The sequence below is a fragment of the Pantherophis guttatus genome, chromosome 5 (assembly GCF_059756535.1).
Source record: "Pantherophis guttatus breed Tessera chromosome 5, ASM5975653v1, whole genome shotgun sequence".
Taxonomy (NCBI): Eukaryota; Metazoa; Chordata; class Lepidosauria; order Squamata; family Colubridae; genus Pantherophis; species Pantherophis guttatus.
The window spans coordinates 31529147-31546936 of record NC_142067.1 but is presented as its reverse complement, the minus strand read 5'-3'; the positions used below and the strand labels follow the sequence as shown (position 1 = coordinate 31546936).

General features: G+C 38.4%; 1 protein-coding gene across 2 annotated transcripts; it reads left to right on the top strand.

Annotated features, from left to right (window-relative positions):
- The first annotated feature begins 4383 nt into the window (after positions 1-4383).
- On the top strand, positions 4384-14568 carry LOC148113315 (phospholipase A2-like). Of its 2 annotated transcripts, none has more exons than XM_087894823.1 (6): positions 4384-4621; positions 5893-6108; positions 7897-8785; positions 11314-11479; positions 12318-12424; positions 14370-14568. In XM_087894823.1, the coding sequence occupies exons 3-6, from the start codon at positions 8746-8748 to the stop codon at positions 14519-14521; spliced, it is 465 nt and encodes a 154-aa protein (XP_087750949.1). In that variant the 5' UTR covers positions 4384-4621; positions 5893-6108; positions 7897-8745; the 3' UTR covers positions 14522-14568. The 2 variants fall into 2 exon arrangements, with proteins under 2 accessions (XP_087750949.1, XP_087750950.1); XM_087894824.1 differs by having other exon boundaries at positions 4386-4621; positions 7897-8944.
- Positions 14569-17790: the final 3222 nt, after the last annotated feature.

Genomic DNA, 17790 nt, shown 5'->3' with positions numbered 1-17790 from the left:
CTACAGCAGGAGTGTCAAACTCAATTTCATTGAGGGCCACATCAGTGTTATGTTTGACTTGGGGGTCCAGGGTGGGTGGCCAGATTGGGCATGGCCAGCTCAATGTGTTGGGGATGCCTGTGGAGGCCCAAGCACTCTGCCAGAGAAAACAGGCTCCCAAGCTCCGTTTTCGCTGGCAGAGGCACCACAGGCCAGTCCTTCACTGTTTCAAGGGCGATCCCACGGGCCAGATCTAAGCACTGTGTGAGCCAGTTCTGGCCCCCCGGGCCTTGAGTTTGACATCCCTGACCTACAGTGTAAATTTTGAATGTGTGTTTATCATGAACTAGTTAGCTATGTTAGGAACTTGACTCATAATTGAATCATGATCTATTGAATTAACCTAATTGAATTGGCATCACACTGAACCATAAACCAACCACAGTGGTTGAGCTTTCACAATATAGTAGGCTACTAACTTACCACCCATAATTTGGCCTACACATGTTTGCGGTGAACTCAGTTACAGTTGATAGTAGACCTCAGGATTAAAGTTCATAAGGGAAGAATCACTAATCAGACTTCCTTGTATATACTAGGGAGCAGCAGACAAGGACTGCAGCCAAACAACTTCATGAGCATTCAGGCCATAAATTGATGAAGTTCATCATAACATTTTTTTTAAAAAAATTGCAGTGACAGGTTCTTATTTTGCGATCCTTAGTAAAGTTACTCCTGAGTCAGATGTGATTGCTAGTGACTTCACAGACCCACCCATGCAATTTTCTGGGCACCATTACAAAAAGGGTCTGCCTTTGCCTTCTTAGGCATATTACTTAGGAATAAACACTGCTTTGTAGTGGAAATATTTACTACATTTCAAAAACAGGAAAACATTAACTGAGCGTGTGTAGCTATGTTCATGTCCAGGCATACACAACTCAACTACAAAATATTAACAATAAAAAAGTGCTGTCTGAGCTGTGTCAGGCACTATTGTGTCTAAATTATCATTTCCTCTTCCAAGACTTTAGACTAAGATCAACCTTATCCCTCTGCCCTTATTATGTTGTGATGCTTTGTGAGTACTTTAAAACCTGTGAAATATAAGCCGCTGGGGACCCTTCCCGCTAGACTGTTAGCGCCGGCCTTCTGCTGAACTACCAGACCCAGCATTCCCAAACAAGTGGGCCAGCCCCTTTCCCTTTCTTCAGTCAGGTTGGGATGGCAACGGCCAAAAAATTCCGGCTCTCACGCTGAAAGGCAATTCTGGGAGTTGTAGTTTCCATACTTTTCAAGCGCTCAGCTTAAGGAGGGCTACTTAAAATACAGCAAACCCCACTTTATTATATCCTTGATTCACTTGTTTCTCACTTGAACTTATTGTCTCACATGTGGAAACTTGTAGCTTTTGCCATTCTTGCTGAGCTCACAGCACTTTTCAAAGAAATTACTAGTTTATTTTAAAGTCCACATACTGGGCTGCTATGATCAGCTGTAGTTGAACAAACAGAAGCTCACATACTCATGTATGTTGTAATTTACAACATGTAAATTATTTTGGCACAGTGCATATGAACTTATGGTTAGCTTGGAATTTATGTCAATAAAATAGATAAAACAGCTCTTTATTTACTGGAAACATTTGTTCGTTTTTAAAACCTTATTTTCCCCTTTTGAACAAGTGCCAATATTCCAGGTCTAGATGTATATTTGCAGTTCTTTTATTAAATTCAATTAATTTACAGACAGAGTCTTATGACAAACTTCTGGTAACACTTTTTTAAAATAAATCTGTGAACATCAGCTTTTGTATAAATATATTCTAGTCATAATGCATTTATAGAAGAGGAGGGAGAACCCCTGAAGAATGAGAACTGAGAGCAGAAAAATGGTGCAAATACAAATATATACAGTATTTAAATACTGTTATTTTAACATTCTTGTTAAAATCCTCTTAGGCTGGTTAGCACATGATTTATGTAACACCTTTTTCTTTAGCTAGTCCTGAGTTATAGGCTGAAAAATAAAAATACAGCACCATGCCTTGTTCAATTATTAGTAAGCTTCACAAAACCCACAAAATAAAACCTGCATAAAGATACTGACAATGGATCTTAAATTTTTGCTGCTATCCTTTCTTGGGATTTGGGAAGTTGTACTTCTGTCTAGGGCTAGACCTAGGGACCCCCAGGTTAGGGAAGACCACTCTTGCTCAGTGGTTTGGAACCCAGAAACTTTTTTTCCTGCTGTAGCTCCTACATGAAGAATATGTTGCAGCAATGAATAGTACTTAATACTGGGAGGAAGTGATCTTTGAAATGCTCTGCTAATCAGGGAAAGTATTTATAAATCATATTTGTAAGGCTGTCCAACTCTAGGCAATTCTGAGGAGAAAACAATTGAAACAATATATGAAAACCATTGAGGGAGTCAAAATACTTAACCTAGAGAGAACAACCCATGACATGTGCCACACCCTCTCTTCCCCAAAAAAGCCTTCCATAGTCCAAGTCTGGAGGGAAATTCTAGGCTTGCTCAGAGAAGAGCAGAGCAGGCTGTTCAGATCTCTAAAGGATGTATTCCAATCAATCCATTCCAGTTCCAGTAAAGGCATTTTTCTGGGAGTTGATCAGACAATGTTTCTTAATGAATGCTGTGTAATCACTAGCATCTTCAATTGTGTCATGAGGAAGGCTTCTTCATATAAGAATGAGCACATCTGATACACCAGATGGATCCGTACAAAAGGTCTTCCTTGTCATAGCTGCCACCTGCTCTTTGAACAAGAGCTGAAATTCCAGAAGAATCCTAAATTGCACATCAGTCCTGAAAGGAGAAGTGTGACTCCCAACCAGAACTAAGGTTGAACATTTGGTAACCCTACACCCAGAGTCATTTGGTCTTGTTAGGGTTAGACATGAATCTGCTCCTTCCCATCCAGGCACTGGAATAAGAATTTGCATCCCTTGGTCAGCCTTGATTTGGGAAAAACATCTGAGTATAATTGGCATACTGATGATGCCTCTAAACCAATGGGTGACCTTGTTCATCAGTATCATGTAGGTTAAACACAAGGGGTGAGAACATTGAGTCCTGTGGCATTCCATTAATACATTAAATGGCTTTCAATTCTATCATTTCCCTCCTATTAGTATGGACTGAAACTAATATGGACAAAGGAGGAGAACCAGCACAATAAATGCAATCAGTACAATCTCCACATTATGTTCCCACCATCTATCCATTTCTTTCAGGGTTCTCTGAAGCTACAGATTTTGGTATTTAAGGCTTGCTTGTAGGAGAGGAATGTAGGGGCAGTCCATATCTAGAGAATCTGTTCTGGTCAACCCACTCCAGTTCCTAAGGTTAGTTATTGCAACAATAAAAGCACATTTCTGGGAGCTGATCAGACAACATTTCTTAATGAATGCCATGTTGGGCTAATCATATCTTGAATTGCCTAGCGGCTTACTAGCAACCAATTTAGTTTACATGACTTAACCTACCAGGTACCAGGATATACTTCACAGAAACCCAGAAGATAGTCCTGTGACCCATCCCTCCATACTAATGAGTGAGTCACTTTAAAAATACAGCTAGATGGATATCTATGAGTACAGTGAGAATGGAAAAATAGGTTTTGCTGGATTTGTCACCACAATGACAAGTGCCTAATATAGGCATACCCTTGTCACCTGCCCATTCCAGGCCAAAACTAAGGTCTCAGATCCTCAGGGAAAAAACCATGGGTTTCATCTGGAACCAAATAGTCCATAAACTATCCAGAGCAGAGCAACCCATCTCCCTTCCAAAAAAAGCAATCAAAGAATAATCAGACCATGATGAACAACAAAAATGGGTTGAGTAAACAATTGTTTGGTTAATTATGCTTAAGTGAAGTCTGAGGAAAAATTTAATCCGCTGTACAACCTAATAACATGCAAAAAGATTGTTCACTACTAGATGTAAGCAACATGGACTGGAAACTCGAATTCACTTTTATGTTTTAATAAATGAAACCTGACTCAGAATATTGCAAAGTCAAAAAAAGCATACAGGAAGAAGGCAACTGAAACTTTTTCCATGCTGTTGCTGAAGAAAATCATATGGCCTCGTTGCTGCAGTCCCAACTCTTCCTTGCTATGTTTCACCAAGGACAGTCACTTGAAAATGATGGATTAATTTTAATTTTACTCATTTACTAAATGAGTACAAAAAAAAGACAGAAAAAGAGCAAGAAAGAATATTTTTTCAAAAATTGTGTATGGTTAAGAAGAGGTACACCTATGTTCCTTGCTTTTTCAAAATAAAAAAGGAGAACTTACAGGTTGATTTCAACTCTATGGTCTGCTCAGACTCGGTGACGATATTTATTAAATGTGCCTGCCGCCCATCTCACGCAGGACCTTCTCTCCGGATCGTTTGGCCGGGGCAGGCACCGGGGACGCGTCACGCAGCCCTAGCAGAGCCCCGGAATCTCTCTGTGCAGTTGTGCCTCCCTGCTGGTCTTCGGCCCAGAGAGCTCATGCGTGGTCGCTCTGCTTGGGTGCTGCTGGCCCTTTAAGCTGCGGGGAAGAGAAGCGTTGCGAGCGAATGGCGCTCGGGTCCGCTTGCGGGTCGCATCCTTCTCTTCTCCATGGTAAGAGGCGCGGCATTCCCCCCCCCCCACATACCCCCCTCCATCTTTTTATGGGCAGCTGGATTGAAAGTTTAGCGTACAATCAAAGCAACTGACGGTCTTTGGGGATGTCAGGTGGCAAGTCTGCCTTCTCAGTCGCCCTCTGTCCGCTGCTGCCTTTCCGTCTCCCGGCGACGGTTGCTGAAAAAGTGGCGGAGACCGAAAAGAAAAAGGCGGAAAGTTGTTTCTCGATCGCTTTTCCCGCCCGCCACTGGCTAGGATCGCCCAAACTTTCCTTGTCCCGTCGGACTCTCATTCACCCCCGCCCTTCTGAGCGTGTAGCGTTACAAACGAAAGAAAACGGTACATATATTTCAAAAGGGGCAGATTTTCTGTCATCTGTCATCTGGGGAATGGGCAGGATTCCTGGTGCCTTTCTTGCCTTGCCAAAGAGGCGGCGGTCTTGCCAGGTGGTAGTTGTCCGCTACTCTTAATGTAAAGGCTATGATGTGATTTAGAACATATTGATTCTAACGGTTTTGGAAGGTTAACTGGTAAATGGAAAAATGCCCTTTTTGTTGGGATGTAAAACTATTGTTTGTGTGTAGATCTGCCCACACCCTATTAGCTTTGGATTGTCCAAAATAACATGGGAGTCTAGAAAGAAAACATATTTCTCCAGGTGTTTATTTCACTTTTTCAACTGATACCATAAGTTATTAAAACCTTTCAATGTGTACCTGAAAAATAAAAATAAAATTGAAGATAAACAATTGCAGAAAACAATTAAAATACAGAGGAGAGAAACCTATTAAATGCCCTAACCAAGGAAGAAAGCGATGTTTATTCTTTGATCAAATGTCTATGAAGAGTCTCAGCTATCAAGGTGGTAGTTGTATCAAAAGTTGTTTTTTATTTTGAAAAGGCAACTGGACTGATTTTTGAGGAAAAAACAGGACATTTTGGTTCCTATTCTGGAAGCTTCATCAGTTAGATTGGATGCTGTGGAAGATGGAATGATTTGTTACTATCAGGACCGGATTTTCCTATAGGCTAACTAGGCTTCAGCCTAGGGCCTCAAGATCAAGAGGGGCCTACATTCAAATTGTTAGCAAAATTAAAATTACACTTTCACTATAGGTGAAAGGGCCTCATAAGTGGAATAGCCTAGGGCCTCTTTTCATCTAAATACGGCCCTGGTTACTATTCTTTGATCTTCTCATTTTATTTCAGGACTTCTGGATTTTTATCTTTACCTGATTAAAATACCAATTATATTCCTTGTTCACCAGGGCCTTCGTGAAGTATATCATGGCCTCATCAGTCAAACACTGGTGGATAAAGAAGAGAATCTTTGTGTTTGCACTGAGAAAATGCAGTTCACATCTCCATGTAACTGGAATGCAGATTGGAGCTACTGAGTAAATTCACTTTCTCCTCCCCCACTTAATTATAGAGAAGTGCTTTTTTATTCAAGGATGTGTGGTTTTTATAGCTGTTTAATTACCGTAAGTCAATCTTTCTGCTTTGGAGAAAATGTCTACTTAGTAATACTTAATGTATTAGCGTGTCTCTTCGTTGAGTAACCGAAAAATAACTTTACTGTTTATATTTTATACAAAGTCATTGTTAAGTTGGCTACTCTACAGAGATGGGAGAGTGGGTGTTGTTTTCCTACTAACTTATCTTTATTGCTTTATATTGCACTTGAATATGGCTTTTTATTTTAGACTTTTTGTTGTTGTTGTTAGCCGACCCATCGCAACCCCATGGATGACCCAATCACGACCCCACCTTTATTATTTTCTCCCCAACAACAACCCTGCGAGGAGGGTTGAACTGAGAGTGAGTGAGTGTCCCAGTCATCCAAGCCGCTTTCATGTCTAAGATGGAAGTAGAACTCAATAGTCTCCCAGTTTCTGTCCTGGTGCCTTACCCACTAGATAAACTAACTCCTTGTGACTTTTGCTCACAAGGCAAGAAATATCTAACTTCTGAATAGATACTCTTATATTCTGGATAACTGGAATTTATGGACAATTGTACAGTTTATATCTGAAATAAATCAAATGTACCCATTAATTCTGAGGTTATAATCTTAAACACACTATGATATACTATATTGCAAGAGATAAAAATTATAATTGTACCATTAATTGCTGTAAAGATTGGAAGCTACTTCTTTGAATCATTTTTCCCCTTTTTCTTACTTTGTATTAGCATCTGTTAGTTTTTGTTTTTAAATTTAGATAGATAGAATGATCCATTCCCCTAAACTTGAGATTTAATTTTGAAATACCTGTAATCATAACAAGGAAAATTATTGAGTAGTCAACTATTTGATATTGAGATTCATTTCTATATAGGTTATCATGGTCAAGTGAGCCCTGGGTACACAATATAGCCAACTGGTACAGAGACTTTAGAACAAAATGTCCCTGGCAGTGAAATACAAGTAAACCACCACTGAAAAGTTATTATTATTATTAGTTATTAGTTTGATTTATATGCCGCCCTTCTCCGGAGACTCAGGGCGGCTTACAATGCTTTTAAGCAATAGCCTTCATACTTTTGTATATACCTGCTTAGTAGGACTTTTGGCTGCCCCTAAGCGGTGTTCTATTTTATACAAAGTCAGCTTATTGCCCCCACAAACCGGGTCCTCATTTTACCTACCTCAGAAGGATGGAAGGCTGAGTCAACCTTGAGCCTGGTGAGAATTGAACTCACAGTAATTGCAGGCAGCTGGCAGCTAAATACTACTTTAACAGTAGTTTAGTCCACTGCACCACCAGGCTCCTTAGAAAAGGAGGGTTAAGATGGTATCGTGCCAAGATTTTTGGAGATTACTTAAACTAAAACAAAATTTCACAGCATATTTAAAAACCCTAAAATGTTACTTATTAATAGAAGGTAAGGCAATCAAACCGGTCAGTCCTAGAGGAGATCAACCCTAACTGTTTTTTAGAATTGTGAAGATGAAATTCAAATACTTTGGCCACCTAATGAGAAGGAAGGACTCACTAGAGAAGAGCCTAATGCTAGAAAGATTGAGGGCAAAAGAAGAACTGGACGACAGAGAACGAGGTGGCTGGATGGAGTCACTGAAGCAGTAGGCATGAGCTTAAATGAACTCCAGAGGATGGTACAGGACAGGAAGGCCTGGAGGAACATTGTCCATGGGGTTGTGATGGGTCGGACACGACTTCGCAACTAACAACAACAAAAAATGAATAGAAGGTACTAAGGGATATTTTGTTCCTCCAAATTATACTGATTTTTTTTCATTTTGGCAGGATTGAAGAAACAAATCAATACCATACGTCTCATTAAAACAATAAAGTAATTAATAATTTTCCTGAAGAATATTAAACTTCATGGATTAGAAATAACTGTCTCCAAGGAAGAATACGTTGTCAGCCTCATTGCAGGAGAGATAGATTGGAACATTCAATCATATGGACCTTCATGATGCTGTCATGGGAGAGAGCTTGTTCTTTCACAAAATGGCTGTCATGGAAGAAGGAAAATCCCAAACAAAAACCAGGTGTTTCAAGGAGCCCCTAGGCATATAGAGAACCCCAGTAATTTTGAATTAATATTCAAAAATAGATATTGAACTACATTTTTTCACTTTAAACAGCTTGCTAAAATCTCAAGCATTCAGACAAAATATCTTTATTTTAATAGTTCTTTATCTTAGATGCTGCCAATACCTGTTACACAGAAATTAAGTATTTTAACACTAAGAGCTGTGAAACAAATGGTGAAGTCAGTTGGGGATTGCAAGCAAAAGAACCCCAGCTTTGTGGTTGTAATATGTCAACCTGTCCAGCATATTCAGTAAAATTCCCTTTTAACAAGACTTGATGAAAGGAACAAACTGCAAATAGAAGCCCTGGCATCAGAGAACTGTCCTTCCACAAGCCTCTAAATATTTATCTCTTTTTGCTTAGAAGGAAGTGTTTGAAATTTACAGAATCATATATTTAGTTTTGAGAGTAGACATAAAGGAGCATCCAGTAAGACTGTTTAGACACACCCATTGCTTGGCTCAGTTTGACAGAAGAACTTACAGGGAGAGTCTATTCTAAACAGACTGTGGGTGTGCAGACAGAGTGGGGTCATACGGAGTTGATCTCCACATGGAACGCCGGCTGGTGACACTGTTGCTGTTTCAGGCAGGTGAGTGCAAATGAAATATTAAATGATGGTAGATGCTGGACTGAAAGAAATGCTGATCCTTTTCCCCTTCTGTTTTCCTCACTTAATGCTGATGATGCATTACATGAGTCTTAAATTGCTGTTAAATTCAAGTGAAGCAAGAAAGACACGGATAGATGAGTAAGCTCACTTTTTTATATTGTCTTCAGTCCCAAAAACACATAATGATGTCATAATAACCTGTTTGAGCATTTAAATAGTAAGGGAATATGTACATTTTTTTATTTATAAGTGTGAAAACTTGCAAACTGAGATAAAGACTTGTTACTTGAAGATTGTACTTATTCCAGTTAAGTTGGTGTCACAGCTAAACATTTTATTAGACAATTTGGTGGAACTAATTCAATAGGTATTTCAGCACAAAGGCAAATAACAATTCTCATAGCTAAATATTTCTCCCACTTTTTTGTGTATGTGTTTGTGACTCTTTAAATATCACTTTACCTTTTTTTAAATCCTCCCGCAGTGATACTTCTGTAGAAAGGTTTATTTCATGTGTAGACTGTGGAGTGAAGTGAACAAATGTCAGCAGAAAAAGTTTATTGATTTAAAAAAATAACAGTAAAACTTGCATGCGCATTAATAAACCCTGTAAGATGTGTAGCTTCTGGTTCTGGGACGTTAACATCTTTAGTTCTGAATAAGGTTGCACTTCCCCAGACCTGATGCACAATCTGGGGGTCTTCCTGGACTCATGACTCTTTCTCAATGAGCAGCTGGAAATTGTGTCTGTTGCAAAACTTTGTATAGTGCACTAGTTGTGCCCTTTGCTGGATTGAGAGTCCCTGCACTCAGTCATTCAAGTCCTGATCATTTCACACTCAGATTGCTGAAATGCACTCTACATGGGGCTACCCTTGAAAAATATCTGGGAGCTTCAGCTGATGAAGAACACAGATGCATGGACAGTTCTTGGGGGCCCTAAGGTGGCTCATTTTACACTACTATTCCACAAGCTGCAGTGGTTGGCAGTTTGCTTCTGGATCCAATTTGAAGCATTGGTTGTCACTTTTAAAGCCCTTCAGGTCCAGGCTATCTGAGGAACTGGCTCACAGTGTGGGACTAACCCACCCTTCTATACTAGTAGAACGGGGATACTGCAAACCCTATTAATGAAGGAATTTTGGATGGAAGGATCCAGAAGAACATTTTCTGTCGTGACTGCCACCCTCTCCACACTGGTCAACTTTATTTTAACTGAATTTTAAATTTAAGATCCCTACTTACTGTTTTAATGTTATATATTGCATTTTAATTGAATGATTATAAGACATCTAAAGTTGACTCAGGAAACATGTGACATATAAGTTTAATAATAAAAAATAAAAGACCATTAGCACAAGGTATTTTAAATTATCCGAAGATTTCTAACTAATGCACTTGAAAATACATCAGTCCAAACTCCAGAATTAAGAAATCTGAGATTCCCATAAAGCCCAACAAAATTTCAGATTTTTTAGAAGAAACTATTAATAATTTTTCCATGTAAAAGAAAACATGAGGCCTTCTGTACATTCTTAAACTTCTAAGGTTTCAGCAAAACTGTCTTGCCAAATAAATACTGTAATACAATAGTCAATTGTGAAACTGCACTTAAGTGTTTAAAATGTGACAGACACTTTTCTGAAATGATACTTGATTGAACTGATGGGTAGCAGGAACCAGTAAAAAAAAAAGAAATTTTGCCTTAGTTCCTTTTTAATTCTTTGGAGGCCAAAAGCTGTGATTTGAAATATGTAAATATTCAGAGACTGAATTCAGTCCTAATAATTTATCACTTTGCCTATCTTAATGTGGATATAATTCTTTTAATAAATTGAAAGATTTTTCTAGGGCTTTGAGATTTTACACACACACACACACGTGTATTTTTCTATCCGTGAAATAGATTTTTTTTTCTCTATGATTTTTGAGCAATTCTGCAATGTATATTTATATGCTTTAAAGTTTAAATGCTTTAATATAATGCCTTAATATGCTTTAAGTCAATGGTCCCCAACAGGTCCCCAGAGACCTGTTCCATGGAGAGAGGTTTTTCCATGGACCGGAAGGGGCATAGTTTCATGTGCTGCCTGCACCCCGTCGATGGGACTTCACTTGTTTGTGCAGCCTGGTTTCTGGCAGGCTGTGGCCTGTGGCCTGGACCGAGGGTTGGAGGACCCCTGTTGCTTCACATTTAACAGTCATACTAAACTAAAGTATTATTTCAAGTAGGTTATTTTAAATACCATAATACTTACTTTGATTTATAGTTACCGGTAAATGCTATGTTAAATAACTGAGGTTAAGACAACCTCAGACGTGAGAAGGGTAACACCAACCCAGAGCTTACTCTAAACTTCCTCTTCTTTCTAACAGCTGCCCAACACTCCAGTCAGCCACAATATAATGTATATATTAATGCAGAAGCAGATTGTGTAAAAAGAGATAAAGCAACTATTGGATGGTGCTACTCCAATGTAGTAAAATCTTAATTTCTGCCTTTGCAGTATGGAATGGTGTTCTTGGAAAAAAACACTTTGTGAATAAAAGAGGACTCATTGAATTATATGGAACCCTAAAATGTGGTACAAGCCGATTTCCTTTGGCCTATATAAGTTACGGATGCTATTGTGGTCCAGGAGGAAGTGGATGGCCTACGGATGAAACAGATTGGTACGTACTGTACATCACTTCTTTCTCTATTAAGTTCATATTTCCATTACATTCTTCAACTGAATTAATCCCACTCTGTTTAATACATTTTAATGAAGTCAGCTTTACTTTGAGACAAGAATATCTAAGAGCCATGGTGGTGCAGTGGTTAGAAAGCTGTATTGCAGTCTAATTCTGCCGCCTGCCAGCAGTTTGATCCTGACCGGCTCAAGGTTGACTCAACTTTCTATCCTTCCGAGGTCAATAGAATGAGGATCCAGATTGTTGGGGGCTATATGCTGTAAAAATGCTTAGAGAGGGCTGTAAAGGATTATGATTTGCTATATAAGTCTAAGAGTTATTGCTATTGCTATCTGGAAAAACAATAGTATAATGTGATAGTAAAAGAAAAAGAAAAGCAAGTAACAAAATTACTGAGTATTCGGAACAGTAACATGATATAACTAGTATAAATCCAGTCCTTTTATTATCCTGGATGACATCATGTTGCTAAACTGAGAAGGAATAGAAGAAAAAGTATGACCATGTGATCCCTTGTTGCAGTGGAACTAGAGATGCATTTATTTTGAAAAATTACACTTAAGGTTTTCCCTCTACAATGTGCATTTGTGAACATCAAATTATTGCTGCTGTGTTTTCATAAGAAACTGAGTTTAGAGAAGTAGTTACTTCTTAAAATATCCAGATTGATGAGATTCATGAAAGTACTTGATTGGGCTTGTAAATGTTTCACAACCAGAGCACTGTAAAACTAGAGATAAAGTTTCACAGTCCCGCACATACTACTTGATGTTCAGGGCTCATATCAATGGTATTAATTATTCTCTGTTGCTGAAAGGTGCTGCCATAGACATGACTGCTGTTATGACTTTGCACAACGACAAGGCTGTCACCCCATAACAGACAGATATAAGTGGACTTGTCAGGACAATACTGTGATATGCGGTAAGGTACAACCTGAATGTCATTATTTTTATTTACCTTATCTGATAGTGGCACAAGGACATACAGATGTTCTGGAGGTGAAAAATTCAGCTTTAATTTCAGAACACCTATTGATTTTCTCAGAGATCTTGGAAGATTCATAACACTGTTCTAACCAGACTATTTTAAAAAACTTTAATACTAACACAATTTCTCATAGTTGCCTGAAGATTCAGTTTATAAAAAAACAATGTAATAGTCATTGAATTAAACCTTTCTCTGGGTTAAAAGTGATTATGAAAGGGTATTGATTTTGATGTTGGTTATTTTAATTCAGAATGTATCTGCCCTCAGTGTGGAAGGGATTGCCACTCTCGAATTGGCCTTTTTAGTCACACTAGATGCTGTTTTAGGACCTCTTTCCTGAGCACGATGCCATAGTCTCTTGAGACTGAAGGATGCCAATGACATTCAAATGAGATTTGACCAACAACAGTATTATACTGCTATCCTATGCCTAGCCAGAGTATCATTTTATTTTTTCCATTTTGCTAAGCATGGTGCTAGGAAATGCCAGTCCTTTTAGCCAGGCCACCACTGGGCTGGAAAGTTCATACTTATGACCTTAAGTTAAAGCAGTTTCAATCTTTTTGTGGAGACTAGTAGTGAGAAAAATGGTTGTATTGAATATTGAATATACTGTCTTGTGCTAACTTAATGCCATGTACTTTTACTCAAGATGTTCGTAGCATGTTGTCAGTTTTCCAAGGTCTGTGGTTAGTTTGAAGATGGAAGGGTAAAGTTTTGGACAGAAATCTTAATATGTAAATATGTAAAATATATAAACAGTGTTGAATTGCTGCAATTCATAACACACCGGTGGGCAAAATCCAGTGATTTTAGGGATGCAGGCCATTCATTGTAGCCACCACTTGACTGTGATGGCTAAAAATAGTGATAGTGTTGTTTCTTTGAGGTTCATGACATATAGAAACTCTAGGGTACACTTCAAAATAGGCTGAACAGAACTTTTCAAAAATAAACCAGTCCTGAAAACTCTGCAAAACTCCAGCCCTATCCAATGCCCTGCCTACTGTGGCCCTTGTTCTTGGACACTTCTCAACCTAAAGGGCAGCTCTTGATCAGCAACCACCATAACAGCAATAGCAATAGCACATAGATTTATCAGCTGCTCCAAATTGCTTTATAGCACTCTCTGAGCAGTTTACAATGTCAGCAAATTGCCTCCAACTATCTGGGTCCTCATTTTACTGATCTCGGAAGAATGGAAGGTTGAGTCAACTCTGAGCTGGTCAGGATTGAACTCCTGGCTGTGGGCAGAGTTAGCTACAATATTGCATTCTAACCACTGTACCATCGTTCATAACAGAGTATCATGACTGTGGATTTCTTAAAAATTACAGTACGAAAGAGCAGCAAGGATTAAAATCCTTTGCCCACTTAGTGAAAGAGGTGTTTTCTTTTTCATACTTCATATTACTCAGATGTTTAGATTTCTGGAGAGTCAACTGTTGCTGAGACACTGCTCTCCTGAATGACTTTTCACAGAAAGGCCTAGAAAAATGTTTGTTTTAAAAGAGGATGTGTGACATAGGGCTTAATAAATAAAAATGAACATGGAATGTAAAATATACTGTTTTAAAATTGATAAATACATATTATGTAATTGTAAGATATAGTGTGTTAATGCATACCTGTTAACCCAGCCAATGCTTTCCCAATCATGAATTTTGGTTTCTTAATGTCCAAAATGGCCTTCAAGTAATATGAATTTCATTTTAACCATTTTGAAGTGTTCAAAAAAGTTTCAAACAGAATAATCCTTTATCTTTTAAGATTATACATCTTAATAAATACCAGTTTCATAGATAAGCAGGACTATTTTGTTTTTGTACTCTACTTCATCATAACCAGCAGTAGTATTTTCTTCATTCCTTTTTTTCAGATGCTGCCCTAGACAGATGTCAAAACATAATTTGCCAGTGCGACAAAGAAGCAGCTCGGTGTTGGAGATTTGCACCATTCAATCAGCGCTACATCTTCTGGCAAAAGTATCTTTGTGGCCAAATATATCCTTTATGTGGCTATAGGCAGTAATAGATTTTTATAATAAACAATTTAAAACTGTTGATTTTTAAAAAAAATACTAGGTTTTTATTTCCATGTTTTTCAACCTGAAGACTACAAGTTTCCTGATCTTTTACACTTTTCCAGCTTCTGAAATTATGAATCATACTTTTGAATTCTGCAAATATCTAAACAACCAATTGATGGCAGCAGAGAAATCTAGCATTCCTGTCTTCTGGTGATCAGCAGCCAGATACAGAGGGGTTCCAGAATTATTTATTTAGAAATATGCTATAGGTTAAGAAACCGTGAATATGAACATTTAAATGTGTTACTACCAGTTTAAGAAGCTAACATGATAAAATATATATTCACCATATGATTCCATTTGTTTAGAAAAAATATATAATTTTATACAAATATCAAATCTTCTTTTAAAAAAAGGAGGGAAGTGAGAAACAATATAAAACAGCAATGGAAATCAGTACAGTACAAAAAAAAATCATTTTCCATGGGATATGGTTTTGTACAGTAAATTTAAGAAGGCTCACTAGAAACTAAACAGATCTACAGAAGGATGACAAAATAGCCAGGTGCAATGTGGCACCTTCACAATCTTTTTAACTACAGATCCCTAGCCAGCCTAGCCAAATGATCAATTGTCACCAATGTATCTGTCAAAACATAAGCAGGGGGATGCTGATCCAAAACAAACTTGTTTCTACAATTATTAGGTATATCTGCCATTATAGATTCTTTTAAGTTTTTATTGTCCTGTTAATCCATATGAATGACAGACACTGATGTCAGTTTAGGCCTTCAGTAGCTGACATTCAGCAATGTCTATATCAGTGGTGGGATTCAGCCAGTTCGCACCACTTCGGGAGAACCGGTTGTTAACTTTCTGAGCAGTTTGGTGAACTGATTGTTGGAAGAAATCCATTAAGGCAGAGAACCGGTTGTTAAATTATTTGAATCCCACCACTAGTCTATATGACTGACTGACAGAATAACACTAGGATCCCTTTTTATTTTCTATGTACTAAAATCTTTACTGTAAAATTAGGAGTAAGTAATTAAAAAGTAAGGCAGGAAATAAATACAAAAATAAATCTTTCTTTCAGGCATATTTGTTTTCTCACAGTAGCTTTATCCAATTTTAATTTGTTCCCACCATGCCCTAATTTCTTTCTCTAAACCTAACACAATGTGACTTTTTTTGCTTTTGTATGCGCTTAATAAACTGTCATTACATGACCACATCATCATATATATCACCATTTTAACATCAATGTGCTTTCTATGGGTGCCACTGCTTGACTAGCCTGGCCAAGCCTTTTCCCCTACATGTAGAAATGAGGTTGCTTTTGCAGATGATCATTGCAATCATTGCTTATTCATGCAGAGTTGTTCCCATTTTTTTTTCAGTTTACCTCTAAAATATTCCAGTCCTCAGCTATCAATATGTGACACAAAGTGTGTATTTATGTTTGGTTCTAATCTGAAACTGAAATACTCCTCTGAAAGTTTTATTCTCCTCTCCCCATCTTTCCTACATTTGCCCTATATGTGTAAATAGTAATCTGTATAGTACAGAATTGAATATCCATCAAATGCCCTGATTGCCAGTGTAGTCAGAAATGCAATGGCAGGAGAGGATATTCTGAAGAGAAATGGTAGGGGTGCAGTCCTTATTCCTTTCTCTTTCTGTTCCTTTCCTCTCAAACCACTTACTTGGTTTCCCAATCTCAGTTTTTCAGAGTCTGTAATATAATTAACTTATATTGTTTTAAAAGACCATTATGTTTTTATCCATATTGACAAGCCATTGCTTAAAATTAAAAACACATGCTTCACCTGAGCAACTACTAACGTCAGATCTTTTGAATAGTGGCTAACAATCTCACTAGCTTGATCAAAGGCACCAATTTTTTTGGAAAGAACCTACTGTCTCATAAATACCACAATCTTACACCACAAGATAACTGCCAAGTCTTTACTGCACCCTTGAGCGGTGGAAATGGCTGCTCATTCAAATGGAGCTGCATACGCGCTCACCTGCTGCTCGCATAGAACCATCTCCTCTCCCCACTGCCAGTCCACAATGCCAGAAAGGTTGGGGAACACTGCTTTACTGCATCAGAAACCCTTTTCTCATTGGTCAGGCACACGACTGACAAACTAACTTTGGGTTAGCCATTTGAATTCTACAGTATCTAATGTGTTCTACATCAGCAGTCCCTAACCTTTCTAACTCTGTGGACCAGCAGTGGCAGCGGGAGGGAAGGAGATGGTTTTGTACACATCACTTGCACAAATGGAGCTTCGCGTGCTTGCCTGCCGCTTGCTCAGCCCACTTTCAACAGGCCATGGATTGGGAGTTGTGGACTCCTACATGATCAACCTTTCCCTCCCAAACCATGATTGAAATTGGGACACTTATTTATTGGTAATCCAGTGATCTCTGTGGGATTATGGTTTAGTTTAGTTTATTGTCATTGCACCTCATACAACAAATTTAAATGCCATCTTCAGTGTACATTATAACTATAAAAATAAAACACAAACACATCCTTCACATTCTATACAATTGAATTGAAAACCTGATATTGCATTAATATTGCACTATACAGTAGAATTCAATATAGTTACTGCCTTGGGATAGAAGCTGTTTTTCAGCTTATTTGTCCTTGTTTTTATTATCCTGTACCAGGTGGTAATAGTTCAGAAAAAGGGTGCCCAGGATGAGATGGATCTTTAAGAATGTTTTGAACTTTCTTAAGGCAGCGGGAGGTATAAAGCTCTTCCAAAGAGGGGAGAGGGCAGCCAGTGATCCTCTGGACAATGACGTTAACCCTCTGGAGTGCTGTCCTATCTGTCACTGCAATTGGCAAACCATACACAGGTGCAGTAAGTTACAGTACTCTCCATGGTGCAACGGTAGAAGGTCACCAGCAGTTTTTCAATTGTTGTTTCCTGAGAAGTGTCAGGTAGTATAATCTCTGCTGGGCTGTTTTGACCAGTGCTGCAATGTGAGTGCCCCAGGTCAAGCCCCTTTTATGATCACACTCAGAAACTTAAAATTGGCCATTTGCTCCACACATTCTCCATTGATAAGGAAGGGCTGGATGTCTGATCTATTCCTTCTATAGTCCACTATAAGCTCCTTGATCTTATTGGTGTTAAGGATCAAGTTATTGTCTCCACACCATGAAAGCAACCGGTCCACCTCATCTCGATAGACAGACTCATCTCCTCTGGAGATGAGTCCTACCACTGTTGTATTGTCTGCAAGGGTA

Bases quoted from the DNA above. Each gene is read 5' to 3' on its own strand.
- LOC148113315 (XM_087894823.1), top strand. From the start codon at position 8,746: ATGGAACGCCGGCTGGTGACACTGTTGCTGTTTCAGGCAG. The intron at 8,786-11,313 runs GTGAGTGCAAAT...CTGCCTTTGCAG, and splicing joins ACTGTTGCTGTTTCAGGCAG to TATGGAATGGTGTTCTTGGA. The intron at 11,480-12,317 runs GTACGTACTGTA...TGTTGCTGAAAG, and splicing joins CCTACGGATGAAACAGATTG to GTGCTGCCATAGACATGACT.